Source organism: Triticum aestivum, chromosome 2B (genome assembly GCF_018294505.1).
Source record: "Triticum aestivum cultivar Chinese Spring chromosome 2B, IWGSC CS RefSeq v2.1, whole genome shotgun sequence".
Taxonomy (NCBI): Eukaryota; Viridiplantae; Streptophyta; class Magnoliopsida; order Poales; family Poaceae; genus Triticum; species Triticum aestivum.
The window spans coordinates 490,848,708-490,864,175 of record NC_057798.1 but is presented as its reverse complement, the minus strand read 5'-3'; the positions used below and the strand labels follow the sequence as shown (position 1 = coordinate 490,864,175).

The following is a 15,468-nucleotide window of genomic DNA, read 5'->3' as shown; positions in this document are numbered from 1 at the left end:
TGAAAATTTGCGGCAAAACAATGCACACTGTCTTTTCGTACAACATTTCACAGTCGCCAGACAAGTGCATTCATAAAGCTTCTCAGGAATTCGAAAATTTCCATGTACACTTTTGATTTTTGGGAGCACCGGGCTGCCCAAGACGCGCGTCATCGTCCTCCTCTATCCGAAGAGATTCATAGGGCACCGAGAAAGGGAAGCCATGGTCGACTTGTTGGGCTCAAGTTTGCCACACACACACACAAAAAAAGGTCGATCAGATTGCTACCATGAAGAGCAGATTATGCCTGAATTGTTCGGACGAAATGTAAATCCATGCACAACTTATGATGTGGATAGCGCTTCTCATCTTCCATCGAGATGTCATCATCCATACTTTTATGTACCCAGTAAGCTCGTGACATGGAAATGTAGGTGACATTCTGAAAAAAGTGTATCTATCCGCACCATAAGCAGCGGTTGCATTTACAACAACTCTTGCTCGTTAGCAGGTCCTATCGTACACACGTGGATTCCAGATAGGCTCCGGGCGGTGAAGTGCTAATGTGCACCTGGAGAGATGGGAGCTAGCCTTGTCGGGTTTTCTTCCAGCCCGGTGCTTAGCGCATCTTCAACGACCCATAAATTTTTTCCTGTATCTGCAGACGCAGATGCAGAGTGCCGCTACCCAATACTATCCTGTATATATCCGTCGGTAAGGATAATTTTAAATTTAAATTTAATTCGATTCACACAACGCGCAGGATCACATGGCCGATCACAATCAAAAAGAGGTAAGTATGCTTAGTTTTTACAAGCTCGAATCCAAAAAAAAACATCAGTCCGACAGCCCATGGAATTTTTGCCCTATCGGACCGGCAATCCCAGCCCTCTGCTCCACGATCAAGGTGCCGTCGCCGCCGCTGTAAACAGCCTCCACCTCCGCCTCTGCCACGTCCTCACTGTCGTCCGCCGCCAACTGATCTTTTTGCCGCTGCAACATTTGGTAACACACGGATTGCACGACCATTCTTGCGTCGGCATCCAAAGAGTCCACATTCGAGGTCAACATCTTGGCGTCCTCCGCATTGGCGGCGAGCTTCACCTTCTTTTCCTCGAGCCCGACCTTCTCTTTGATCATGGTCCTCCTCTCTTCAAGCTCGAGCTTCTTGTCCGTCGCCTGCATCAACAATTTGAACCTCTCCGCCTTTTTCTCCTCCTGGAGGTCCGAGCGCTTCACGCATGCCTCCTCCTTCTTCGACAAGATGTCCTCGAAGCTCTTCGTCAGCTTGGCCGCCGTACCTTCTTGCTTCGCCTTCTCCTCCTCCCACTTCTTCTCATGTAAAAATCTTCTAACCTTCATCGGCGGTTCTTGAGTTGGGCCGATAGGGTCACTGGTTTCTTCCTCGTTGGATTGGGCAGCGATCTTGGCTATGAAAATGTTCCACTTTGGTTGCCCATTCAATTTCAACCAACAATGCATGATGGTGAAGTTTTTTTTCTCCAACTTCTTGTACACCAAACAAGCACGAGAAGGCTACAGAATAATGCATATCCGGCTAGTGATCAACAAAACTATGCATATCCGGCAAGTGAGCAACAAAACAAAGCATGTCCAGCTAGTGATCAATAAAACTATGCATATCCGACAAGTGAGCAACAAAATAATGCTTGTCCGGCTAGCGATCGACAAAACTATGCATATCCGGCAAGTGAGCAACAAAAGAATGCATGTCTAGCTAGTGATAAACAAAACTAGTATGTCCAGCTAGTGAGCAACAAAACAATGCATGCCCGGCTAGTGATCAACAAAACTAAGCATATTCAGCTAGTGAGCAATAAAACAATGCATGTCTGGCTAGTGATCAACAAAACTAAGCATATTCGCCTAGCGAGCAACAAAACAATGCATGTTCGGCTAGTGATCAACTTACTTGCTCAGTGATTAGTGCACCGCTAGGCCACCGTGCGATGAGATGCTTCAAGTGCCCACAATACTTGGATACGACCTCTTGGATGGTGTACCATTGATGGTTGAGGGACTTCGATTCACGGTTGCATATGAACGCATTGGAGTAGGGGGCGAAATGCTTGTGTTAGCGGAACCAAGTGTGAATGTTGTTCCAAAATGTTGTGCCATTTTGCTCCGTGCCAGGGATCCGATCAAGGCTAGTGCCCAACAATGCATCACACACAACAGCTCGTCCTCCCACATGATGAAGATTTCTCCTATATCCTTCTTCTTCGGACCACCGGTTGTATCATCCGGATTATCGTCCTCGCCGTCCTCCCCCTCCTTCTCCTCCCCCTCTGGCATGTTCTTGCTGTGTGCCCACGCCGGTCTGGGTGTAGGACTGTTGCGTGCCCGTCTGGGTGTAGGACTGCTACTGCTGGTAGTTGCCGGACTAGGTGGGATCCGAGTCTTCCACCTGCCCATCCTCATAGTCACATCCTCCTCCACCACTGCCTCCGTCGTGGATGATGTCAAACATCTCCCTGTCCGGGTTGTCGTACGTCATCTCCCCCGCTCTAGGCATTGTAGCGAACAACATGTGTGTAACACCCCAAATGTCATGCTATAGTAACTCATGCTAATGGTGCCATGTCATCACAATTTTTTTTTTCTAAACTTCACTTTGATCCGAACCCAGTTCAAATTCAAATTTAGAATAAAGTCAAAAATAACATTTCTTTAAACAGCTAAACAAAATTGTTCGCAATATGTCATTAAATCCCCAGGCAATTGTAAAGATAATACAAACTTCATTTGGATGCCCAAATTGTCCCTGGCAATTATTTTAGTGGACCAACAACATTTAAATTGCCTTTTTGAATTAAAACAAATATCTAAATATTTCCAAGCCACTTAAAACTTTGTGTGCTAACTCAAAGTGCTGCCTACAGATTATGTGCTAAATATCAAGTTTAACAAAATTCAAATGGTATTAATATAAAATAGAAAACATAGGTGAAATAATAAAATAGAAAGTTAAAAAGAAAAAGGTGAAAAACTGCTAGGCACTTGCGGCCTGCTGCTACAGGAGGAGGCCCATCCCACCTCCACCTCTCCTTCCACCTCCCGCTACAGGAGCAGGGGAGGCCGTGGTAGGCATCGCATGGTCCTAGGAACAAAAACACATGCTAACTCTCCGTGTTATAACAATTGATTTCAGACAATATTATCTCAATGTATAACAAACAAGATTGGGTCGATTTAATATGATCGTTCTTCTAACGTCATACTCTCAATGTTGTTTAGGACTACGTTACACTTAATGATACCCTAAGATCCGGAAAATATGATCACCAATAACACTTGAGCCAGTCTTAGAGGCAAGACCAGGGACCTATATTATACTGTTTATCATTTCACATATGCATATGAGTTTTCCACCGAATCACATATTTCAGAATCATATCAGTTATAACATGAAATAAAAACTCTTAATTATGAAAATAAATATATTATAATACAATATTATTAACTCTAGGGCATATTTCTAACAATACCATCATTTTTCTTCGGTATTTCAACCCTTTCTGTTGCATTGCACGCATCCACATGCGACTTTTTTGACAATATTTAAGTCAGAAAAGTTATAAGGCAATTGATTCACTAATGATTGCAAATCTATTATGCTTTGGACTTCTCTATCTGTCTCAATAGTGAATGGGTCATCAGCATGGATTCCCATAGCTTGCCATGTGATTTCTCGACTTTTGCATCAAAGGGATGATTCTCTCCCACTAATGTCAGGAAAAGATCCTCGTCAAAAATGCAATCAGCAAAACGAGCCATATGACAGTCACCTCTTATGGGGTCCATATACCTGATTACGGACATAGTCTCATGACTAACGTATATCCCGACTTATGGAGAGGGCCCATTGCTAATCGCCGGGGTGATGGTATTGGTACATATACCTAGCAACCAAACCTATGTAGCTGGGAAATTTTCGATGTCGATCCTTGCACAAGCTAAACAGAAGAGTGTATGCTGTAGGTATACGGTCTAAAATTGATGAGATTGGCTGCGCGTAACACTGCATGGCTCCAATATGTAGTTGGTAAATTAAAACCCCGAAGGAGCAGTCAAACAATGAATTTAATCCTTTTAATCAATGCCTCAAGAAGTCCATTTTGTGTATGAACATGTGATACTGAGTGATCGATTTCCATTGCCATTCAACAATCATCGAACGCTTTGAAGTAAATTTTCCAGCATTGTCCATTCAAATAGACCTTATAAGATAATCGGGGAAATTATTTCTCATTTGTATGATCTGAGAGATTAACTTTGCAAAGGATGGTTCTGTATTGACGGTATACAAACATTGAACCATTTAGAGGAAGCATCGATGAACACCACGAAGTACCACAAGAGGGGCTGAACTAGATGACATATATCCAAATGGATACGTTCTAATAACACGGGGATTTCATCCTTCAGTATGAGGGGCGATGGTCTAGTGACTAACTTCCCTGTAGTGCATGCGGGGCATACAAAATCATCGAGATTCAGGAAGTTTTTCATGTTGACATTTTGATCATGCGAGTTGTTAATTATTATTTTTATCATCCCAAGTCTGGTGTGGTCTAACCTATTCTGCCAGAGGCAAAATAGTTCAGAGCTTCAAATGGCAGTTTTAAGGGTAGTGTACACAAACGATGGTACAATTTTAGTCTAAGGATTTCTTCGGACCAACATATTGGGCGTTTAATGACCGCATCTCATGTTTTCCCAGGGAATAACTTTCAGCTACCGTACTCATCCTGACTATCACTGGCTTTACCTCGTCCCGACTTTCAGCATAGCCTTCTACTCATCTATGCACTTACCTCCTCCTTGATCGATGTTGGAGATCTCGGGTACCCACAATGCCTAAGACGAGAAAGAGACAAGAGACAAATCCATTGAGATACAAGCAATACATTTGATCTTAAAGTCAATACCAATAATACTGTGCACAAGTACATGGGGATGAAAGGCTGCGTCTCAACCCATAGCCCGATTGAACTACTCACACATCGCAGATGAGTCACAAAAGAAAGACATTGTAGATTGAACTTGAAGATGAATGATTGATAATAGTCTTACAGTGTTGTTGTATGCAATGTATTTTATTAAAAATGATGGCTATGGCTAGGGGATGGTTGCTATGGGATGGATTAGGGTTCTCACTTTTTGTTGTGAATGGTTGGCTCTCCGTTGCGAATGGGGCTCGAACCTATTATGAAGTTGGCTTGGGATGACATCATGGAGCCGACGACAGGTGGTACGAGCGTGTGCGCTCGTACCAGGTGCCTTCTTCTCTCCTGGATGCACTCCAACGCCTTAGTTTGCTCAGTGTTGATCTTCAGTCTTCATATTTCCATATATTCTTCAATTCCTTCCCTCAAAATGACCCAAACAAAATAAATGGAGGTCGAGGGATTTGTGATCTCTTACTTTTATTAGTCAAGTAGTGATAGTGTCGGCGATTTTCTTGAAATATTTGGGATTATCAGGCTTTAACAATGGTGGAAATGAGTGTAAAAATACACTCATCAACTACATAGGACTCGGTCCAGCTGTTAGAGCATCTCTAGCCGATCCATTATAATTTAACTTATTACATGCCTCCATAGATTTAATCCTTAAAATCCGAGGAGTTAGGGCATCTCCAGCATGGTACGTCAAATCCCTTCTAAATGCTCGGGCACCTTTTGCCCTCCAATAGGGTACACCAAATGTCCACGATATAGACAAATGATCGGAATCTCACAAATCCACCACGAATTAGAAGTGGTCTGGGGGAGTCGAGACACACTGCGGACAAGCTTGAACCCCAACACAAACCCACTTCTTCCTCTCGCTCCCTTCTCTCTCCTCTCTCCATTGGACAAGGGGTGGACATTTGGTGCACGGCGTTGGATGGCCGGCTCCACTATCGCTGTCTGTGAACACGTCCAGACGTGTTCGCGAATGTTTGGGGTGTCTGTTTTGATGGGCGGCATTGAAGATGCCTTTAAATTGTGGCCGGACCTAACTAAACCTTTAAATTTAACTTCTCTAACAAACTGACCCCTCATGAAAGTCTCTCTTCATATTTTTCTTCTTTCTTTTTCCTTCTTCTTTTTCGACGACTAGTCTGGACGAGGACAATAATGGGTCGAGAAAGACGCTTGAGAAGACGAGGAGAGGCTGCATGGACACACACCAAGAGCATGCACACACACACAGCACACACGCGCACACACAGCAACAACACACACATGACACATGCACACACAGGAGCAACAACAACAACAACAACAACAACACACACACACAATCATCATCAGTACACACGCAACAACAATGCGCACACACAACGATGGAGGCGGAGTACTACGCGGTCCACGGAGTGGAGGATGAGATGTCCTACTGCACCACGTCGGATGATGTGTTTGTGCGCCGCCTCTTCATGCGCTTGTGGCGCCCAACGGGCGGGGCGTTGGTGTGCGACCGAGGGCACTCGTGTTCATGGTCCACAACTACCGCAACGACATCAGCTGTATGTTCCAGTCCACTGTCACAAGCACCAGCTCAAGTAGTGAGCCGTTGAGGCAGCCCGAGTTGTGAATCGCCCAAGTTCGTCACCGCCGACGAGAATATGACACCCAAGAGGGCGGCCGGACGTGTGAGGGTGGTGGAGGTTCCATCTTTTCGGTCACCAGGGCAACGAATAGCCGACATCAACAGAAGGGAGAAGAAGGCGTCACGCACGTCACATAAAAGAATTTTTTTTAGGAGAGGCATCCTGGCTGCTTAAAAATAAGAGAGTTGGAATGGTTTTGGGAGTTAACTCCTTAAAATTTGGCGAGTAGTTAACCGTTAAGGTTTCGGCTAGGTGCGATTAACTTGAAGCAATTTTTTTTTGAGGAGTTAAAGGTTCCCTTTTTTTTCTGGCATGGAGTTGATTTTTTTTAAAGATCGGCTAGAGACGCTTTTACAGATATAATGGTACACTTTCAACAAAAAGCACACGAGATCATGGAAAAAATCTATAAGTAATCCTCCATCATTTGCAAAAACATTTACATCCGGAATGATCGATCGACTAGAACGGTCGCTCCGTGAACAAAGGATTCAGAGGTAACAAAATGTAGTCCAGCGGCCAACGCTCGATCCGGGTGCATGCACGAAGCAGAAGAAGAAAAACATCGATCCATTCCCTCCAAAAATAAAATAAATCCATGGTTCCTCCATGGCTTCATTGCCTCTGCCGCGCGCGTGCACCTTAGCACCGCATCGACTCCCTGATGGCCATGGACGCCACGGCCTTGGCCCAGGCGACCAGCTCCCGCTTCATCCTCCCCTCGTCGTCCCGCAGCAGCGGCACATCCACCTCCACGGCGCTCCCCTGCAGCATGCCCCTTTCCCTTCCCTCCGTAGACGAATTAGCACCGCTGTCCCCCGCCCACGGCCTCACCGCCTGGACGGCGGGAACGCACGCGGGCGCCGGCTGCGGCAAGGCCCTGCCATCCAAAGCCATGACGGATGATGAGTTCGGATTTCGAAGTCGTCCTTGCAGAGGAATTCTGCTGTTGGCCGGATGGATGTCTCGGTTGGTGCTGCTGGGGAGGTGAGCGCGCGCTCTATATATACACCGGCCGGCCAGCGGCGCGTGCGCGGCCGCGGACGTGGGACGCACGAGTAGCATATGGGCGATCGGCCTCACACGTGTACGCGCCAGTGCCTGACGACTGACGACACAACGCACTGCTTGCACAGGTGTCCGGGAAACACACGCTGAAATTAAGCGGTTGGTTGGTTGGTTCGACGGGACGGGGTCGATTATGATATGTGCATTCAGGTGTTCGGTGCGATCGTGTTCCTGACTGGTCGGGCGGCCGGGGTGGTTGGAACTGGGACATCGTTGGTCACGCGGGATCACACCGGCCTGGGTTTTAAATTGTGGTTCACTTGCACGTGTCAGTGCCGTCAAACATATCGTACTACTATATGGTTATATGCTACTGTGGTGGATCATTGTCATCATCGAACTACGCGTCCCGATCGATGGGAGTATGTGGACTGAGGTGTTTCAGTCGATGCTGATCGTGACATCGATGATGTTTTCTTTACGAAAAAGAGGTTGAAATCGCTTGCCTGTACATCAATAGTAGCACACATGCATTTTTATTAAACTAGCAAAAGAGCCCGTGCGTTGGAACGAAAGAGAAAACATAACACACACTCTTAACCCAACAACCATCTCTCAAGACCATAATAGGTCCATCTCCTTTATTTTTGCGAGGCATCATATTTGTGTTGCCGCTTATCCTCCTCACCCTCGCCGGCGATGGCCTCTGTGTTCACACAAAACAAAAAAAAACGTGTTTGAATATGTTTTCTCCTAAGGCGTCTCTCTCCCTCTCTCCTCCCTCTCCCTCCCTTCCTCTCTCTCTCTCGCTTTCTCTCACTCTCGCGATGAGAAATCTATTGTTTTTCCCTGCGACATTTTTCAGAGGTATGCATGTGTAGTTATCGATGTTTTCTTTTCCCTACATTGTTATAGTGTGGCGTTTATTTGCAATCCGGGTCGCCGCCGGTACGAAAGGAAAACGGATCTTACGCTATAAATTATAAGGATGCTCACAAAACGATATTTTAAAAATATTAACAGGTAAAATTAACATCATATTTAGATTCCACATATTTTTCTAATAAAATTTCATATATAACATGTTAAAATCGAAGTTACAGTTTAAAAGATACGGATAATTTAGAAAATCATTTGTTTGACTTAAATATATTCCAAAATAATATTTAAAAATACTTAACACGTGAAAATAATCTCATATTCATATTCTACATATTTTTCTAATCAAATTTCATATATAACATGTTCAAATCTGAGTTACGGTTTGAAAGATATGGATAATTTAAAAAAACATTATTTGACTTAAATATGATACGCAGATGAATTACCTAAAAGATCGGGGGGGGGGGGGGGGGTTCGAAAAATGTAAAATAACGGTTCGGGTGTGACTTAAATCTGAACTGTGGGTAACAAAACACAGGGACTTTTGTGTAAAATATAAAAAACTATTCGTTTTAACTTAAAACAGGACCGCGGGTTGAATTCTCTGAATAGAGGGACTTTTCCAAAAAATGCCATGACGGACGAAAGAAACTCAATTTACTTTATTATTAGGTAAAGATTAGTATTAAACAAAAGTCTGACAAAACATACACCAAACAATTCGAAACTATAGCAGTAAAAAAAAAACAATTCAAAGCCATCATTCACAAATATAAACTTGATATATAATGGGGAATGTCATCACTCCTCACCATCTAGAACCAGGATCATCGTCGATCGGTCCGCACGATGTACCAGGAGCATGGTTTTTTTTAGCGGGTAACCCGATACGAAGGTTGACTCCAAATTATTTGGAGAACCGAGTCCGGGTGGTTGATATATGGAAGAATGTTTGGCCAGATAACTCGACGTACACTACAAGGTAATGAAAGGGACGAACACATACATCAAACTACTTTATATAAGATAAGAGACGTCATTGTCTCTTACGTGGCTGCGTGTTTAGCTAGCTTTCCTTTTTAAAGTTTTATCAAAAAGCAGCCTTGTTTCATACACGTATGCCTTGTTAAGGTGTTCAATGTTCTTCGCAAAACTTAACGTCTATATGCAAATAGAGCATGCATTTCTTGTGCTGCATCTTTTGAGTGGGAAAGTATCACTGCAAACATGTATTTTGGCGTTGACGTTCTTTTTGTCAATGACAAAGAGCTGTGAGCAAGGGTCTGTTTGGATCAAAGCCCAGGTTCCGTTTCCATGTCAATATCTTGGTCGAGTAGATCAGATTTTATGCTCATGCGCAGGTGAAACAAGGGCGGCCGATCCATATGCCAAATGGCCCCGGGATATTATCAACTTTGTGTCATGCAGGGCTAGCAATTGGAGATGTTTTCACTTATGTTTATAACTTTTTTCCATCTAAAAACTAAATAGATTAAAAAAATATCAAATACTCACTCGCACTCGCATAGAGCCTACAGAAGAAGATCGGAGTGACAAAGGCTTAAGCTTGACAAAGTCACCACATGCATCACACTATTGACAGAGACGTTGACATCTATTAAAATAATATTTCATCTTGTAAAACACACATGGTGTCAAACCATCACTGGAAATACAACCATCCTCCTCTGTTCCACTACATAGTCGGGATAGATTGAAGTTATATCCTCAGTCAAATGGAGCTGACATGGCTATATATTTCTCACATCACTTGACCAGCTCGCCGGTAATTGTTTCCACCAGCCTAGTCTGATGTTTTCATGTTGGCCCACCTACCACGGGTTAAGGTGTGTATAGATATCCTTATTCATATATCCTCCAAGCCCCTATTATATACATAATATACATACCTTATTTTCACCCTTCTCATATTGTCTCTTCCGCTGCTGCCGCATACTTTGATCTCAAACCTCTCACTCCGTAGTTTTTTCTGCAAGTAACATGCAGGATTCAAACAAGCTTAATTTGTTTTCATCAAGTTTGGATTGCTTAGCACGAGTCTCACGTGGTACCTCTCACTTCGTAGTTGCATTCTAAATCATAACCATCCTGTCAAAATGACACTCCTATCTTCCTGGATGCTAGTGTTAGTGACGTTTGCAAAACTAGGCGTTGTTGTAGCACATGTCACTCCATTTAGACCCATCACGGCTAGTATCATATCCTTAGCGCATGTCCTTGCATCACGTAGAACACATCAATGCCTTAAAGCAAACATACACATGATTAGAATTATTAAAATTTTACAAAGACCTTGGGCCTATCTCTTGCCCGACTATACATTCTAGGTAATTCTTTTCCTGGGTCATATTCCACATATAATAACGTATATAAGGTTGGGTTGCAACTTTATCATCGTGACCTTCCACCCTTTGCATAGTCCATGGATCTTACTCATCGAGGGGAAGAACCGTCTCAAACTATACAAATATTCAACAATTCAAGAGCTTTCTCCCGTGTGTTGTGAGGCCTTAATGAAATGCAGGAGATCGACTTCTAAAGAACTGCAAACAATTAATTGTAGCAGGGCGAATACACTCATGGCAAGCCTTCATAAAACAAAAATACTTGAAACTTAAGTCAGGTAAATATTTGCTTTCATTGTGTTTCTAGTATTTATTGCCTGTCACGACTGGCACAACTATCAGAATTGCAAACACTCTGGATCCATGTACTTTCTGCAAGACCAATGGAAGCGTACTCGAAGCCTCTCACAACATCCTCTTTCTACACTACACGATAAACGCAAACAATTAATGAAACCATGAGAACTTATGTATATAGCAGAGGTAGCTGGTGATTTCAAGGGGAAACAGCCTCGCTAGGCTTCCGGGTCGCTTCAGACCTCCTCCAATGCATTGGTGCTAAAATGAGGTACTAAGTGCACTAAAATGCTTAGCAACTAATGTCTCCAATGCATTGGTTCTTAGAGTATGGTTAATAGTATAGCCAGCTGCTGGCTATAAGCCAGTGCCATGTCATCTACAACCCATCTTATAGCCAACGTGTACAATAATACATCAAAAGAGTGTACTACTTTTTTATTATGTGGCCCACATTTCATTCTCATAAAGTGTCAGGAGCACGAGCTAGAGCTGGCTCTTCACGAAGAGCCCGCTTACCTTCTATCTCCTCTTCTCTTTCCCCCAACTAAGCAAAAATATACTAGTTTATTTCTTATAGCGCGCTGACTCAGCTTTATTGTACTTGCTCTTAGCTTTTGTAGGTAAACCATCTTTATTTAATTGTTTAGTGACAAAACTCCTTCATGTATTGGTTGGTAGTCCTTTTGCATAGGTCCACGTGCTTAGTATTGGTTCTTTTTGGGATCACTATAATGATCTTTCTTCTTTTTAATTGCTTTGCCACATCATTTTTCTGCCTATGTGGCACCCTTAGCACCTGTACACCGTGGACCACTGGGAAGGGCCTCAGGCGACCCCGGAGGCGCCGCCGCGGCCACCTTCGAAGGCCCTCCCTTGCAGCGCCGTTCACCATGCCGCCGCCGGAGGAGGCCGGCCGCCCGGCGGACGGTGGCAGCGGGGCATCTCCGACCTCTTTTTTTCTTCTGTTCTCCCCCTTGGTGGTCGTCTTCTGATCTGGCCGCTGGCTTCCTGATCTCTCCATGGCTTGCCTCCCGATCCAGCAGCTACTTCAATCCGATCTGGATGAAGTCCATGGCCTGGAGCGGGGCTGGTGCCTGGACGCATCCACACGGCTGCTTGAGAGTCACGTGGAATTGGATATGGGACCGCGACGCCCTCGCTGCGGATTAAGGTCACCATCAAAAGATTTTTTTTAGAGTTTTATCTCCATAGATCCGGTGGTTGACTTCGGCGGCGAGATGCAAATATGGACAAAGTCTTAATGCAGAGGGATGGTTGTGCGGCAGTGGCGGTCACATCGCATGTAGCTGCTGGGATTGTGGAAAAGCGGCGGCGACAACACATGAATGACTTCGATGGTGGTGCTACTTGAGCACCCGGTTTTGAGCTCCGGGGTGAAAGCCTAGGTCTGACCCGAGTTGGGTATACCTGGCAATGGCGATGTTTTTACGTCGTTACCTTGTTGAAGGCATTGTTCGGAATGCTCGGACTGATTCTTCAGGATGAAAACCTAGATTGTAGCCTTGAGTGGCTGGATCCGGTGACGGTGACACTTGAGTGTTGCTCCCTTCCTAAAGGCGTTGATGTTGAAGAACCTCATCGTCCTCTCGGTGTCATGAGATGGTCGGTGCAGATATGGTCCTTGCTATAGTTTGTCGATCCAGGATATGATCGCTTTGTTTTTTTCCCTCACCTATACGCAAAGCTTTGGTCATATATGACTTTGCTATTTGCCGGTGTTTTTTTTGTGTGTGTACGTTGGTGTTGGCTGTGTGCATCCTATCTATGCAGAGACTGGGTGTGTGCTCATCGTGTTTGTATCTCCTTGATGCTTCATTTTGAGCTAAAAAAATCCATCCTTTATCGAAAAAACTCTCTTCCATCCTGTCCATAATATATACTCCTATGTAAAGTGAGTACATGCTGAACGGCCGATCGAAGGAGCAAAAAAAATGGAGTAAACATGCTGAACGACCGATTGATCGATCGATAAAGAAGCACCCATAAGGAGCAAAAAAATGGAATAAACGCATTCACCAATTACTTATCCACCACGTATGCACTGCAGTGCTATACACCTGACGCTACGACCTCAGCATTGCGGTGATATGCCCTGATGGCCATGGATGCCACGGCCTTTGCCCAGGCGACCAGCTCCTGCTTCATCCTCCTCTCATCGTCTAGCGGCAAATCTATCGGGACGACACCCTCAAAATACCTTGATCTCGCTTTAGAAGACGCGCTGCCGTTACTTGCAGGCCGTGCCCTGGTCGCATCGAAGTTGACATCGACGACGAGCTCGCAGGCCGTCGCCACGGCCGGTGGAGCTTTGGCATCCAAAACCATGACAAATTGACGACTGAAAACGCACAAAACTGATGCCTAGCTGGCACGGCCGGGTGGCTTTGCAGCTTGAGTGCTAGGTTGCTAGCTCGTGGGATTGGTGCAACTAGGAGTTGGGGAAGCACGCTCTATATATCGGGGAGTCAAGTGGCAAGAGAGCGGGCATGTGAAGCACGAGTAGCATGACTAATTTTATATGCATGCTACGTGTGATTAGATTCATAGAGTGTGATGAGTCATGAGTGTGAAATGGTGCAATGTTGACGTTACCTAGGTGTAGCACTCCCTCGGCATCTTCCCTAAGATCGCCGGTTTACACGCTAGAGTTTTAACTATAATATAGTGGCTGGTTGGAAACTTGGAGGACGAAGGCATGTAGCAGCAGCACGTCGACGGATCCAACGATTTGGATGGTTTTAATTCTCAAATGATCAATGCCACGTTCGGACCATAGGAAGAAAAAAAGAATTATAAGAACGAGAGAAACATGTACTAGGATTGTCAAAGGGATGAGCACAACAAACTTTGTACTGGAGAAGTGAAGGAAAACGTTTTAGGGCTAGAATAAACCTTATAATTAAAAAAGATCAGTTACGAACTTAAGATGAAATGCAGTTTCGTAATTGATGTAATAAAACCAATAATATATATATTTTATTATGTCTCTTTTACCAATGCTTAGTCGACTTTTTTGGTGGCTGATTTTTTTCCCTATAGTTGTGCATGCGATAACGTATTAATTTTGCAATTATGTGACACAACTTTTTTTTAGAGAAAATGCTAGAGCCCGACTTTATAAATAAAGCCATCAGGCAGAGTTAACAACGTAGCCACAACATAGAACACACAAGAGAGTGTCAGCGCCCAAGACGAAAGTTTAGAAAGGCAAACATACATGGCTCCCAGGCCAGTACACGACACACAGGCCGGAGACTAAGAAAGAGAAGATAAAAGGACCACCAAATCCTAGCCGCCGGACTGGATCTGCAGAAGAGAGGTGGCAGTAGCTCGGATCTTGGTAGCCATAACATCAAAAGCATCCTGGTCCACCTCCTTAGTCAATAATCTCCACTGCTGCAGGAATATGCATGACTTAAATAAGCAATCACAGGGTTTAGCAGGAAAAATATGTTTGATGGTAAACTTGTTCCTAGTGGTCCAAAGGGTCTAACGTGGATGCGAATCCCACCAAGAATAGTCTCCTCTCGGCCCCAACTAGGTTAGAGGCCAAAAGATGAAGGTCTGAGAAGGAAGCAGGCCTCCAGGAGACATGAAGTCATGACCTAATACAACACCAAAAAAGTTTGGCCAGGACACAGCTGAAGAAGATATGGTTCGTATCCTCCCTTAGACCACATATGGCACATCTATCAGAGCCCAGACCATTTCGTTTACGGATCTGATCAGCCGCCGGGAGCCACCCTCTGAAGCTTGCCACATAAAGACTTTAATCTTAGGAGGAATGCGAGCCCGCGAGATCACCTTGAACTTGGAAGTGTTCGAACTAGAGATAAGTTTGGCGTATAGCAATTTCACAGAGAAGCGCCCTGAAGCACTATGGGGCCAAGTCACCGAGTCATCCTCCTCCGTGAGCACAGGGAAGAGGGCAACAAGACGCTGCCAATCAAACAACTCTTCAGGAGACAGGGACCGGCGAAGCTCCAGGTCCCAATTGTTAGCCGAGAGCTCAGAGATAGAGATCTCAGGGTTCGGGCAATAAGAAAAAAGTGTCGGGAAGGAGGCCGCCAGCGGGGCCGAGCCGCACCACCATTCAAGCCAGAAACGCGTGGACCTACCGTTGTGAACCACAAATTTGACGAGGGATTTGAACACCGGACGAACTTTGACAAGATCTTTCCATAACTGAGACGAACACGCAGCCGAGGCAAACATAGGACTGGAAGTAGGGAAGTATTTTTCTTTGAGGATGTTAAACCATAGTGGGTTTTCAGTGTTTGTCATGATCTTCC

The 15,468-nt window shown here is 44.6% G+C and overlaps 1 protein-coding gene and 1 pseudogene across 1 annotated transcript; both read right to left on the bottom strand.

The window, feature by feature from the left end:
- Positions 1-15,468, bottom strand: part of LOC123045625 (uncharacterized) — a 95,907-nt pseudogene that overhangs the window by 36,599 nt on the left and 43,840 nt on the right.
- Positions 6,998-7,649, bottom strand: LOC123045628 (uncharacterized). The gene has a single exon (XM_044468755.1). It carries the CDS (start codon positions 7,494-7,496, stop codon positions 7,242-7,244), a length of 255 nt encoding a protein of 84 aa, XP_044324690.1. The 5' UTR covers positions 7,497-7,649; the 3' UTR covers positions 6,998-7,241.

Excerpts from the sequence above, each read along its gene's own strand:
- LOC123045628 (XM_044468755.1), bottom strand. The coding sequence starts at position 7,496 with ATGGCTTTGGATGGCAGGGCCTTGCCGCAGCCGGCGCCCGCGTGCGTT.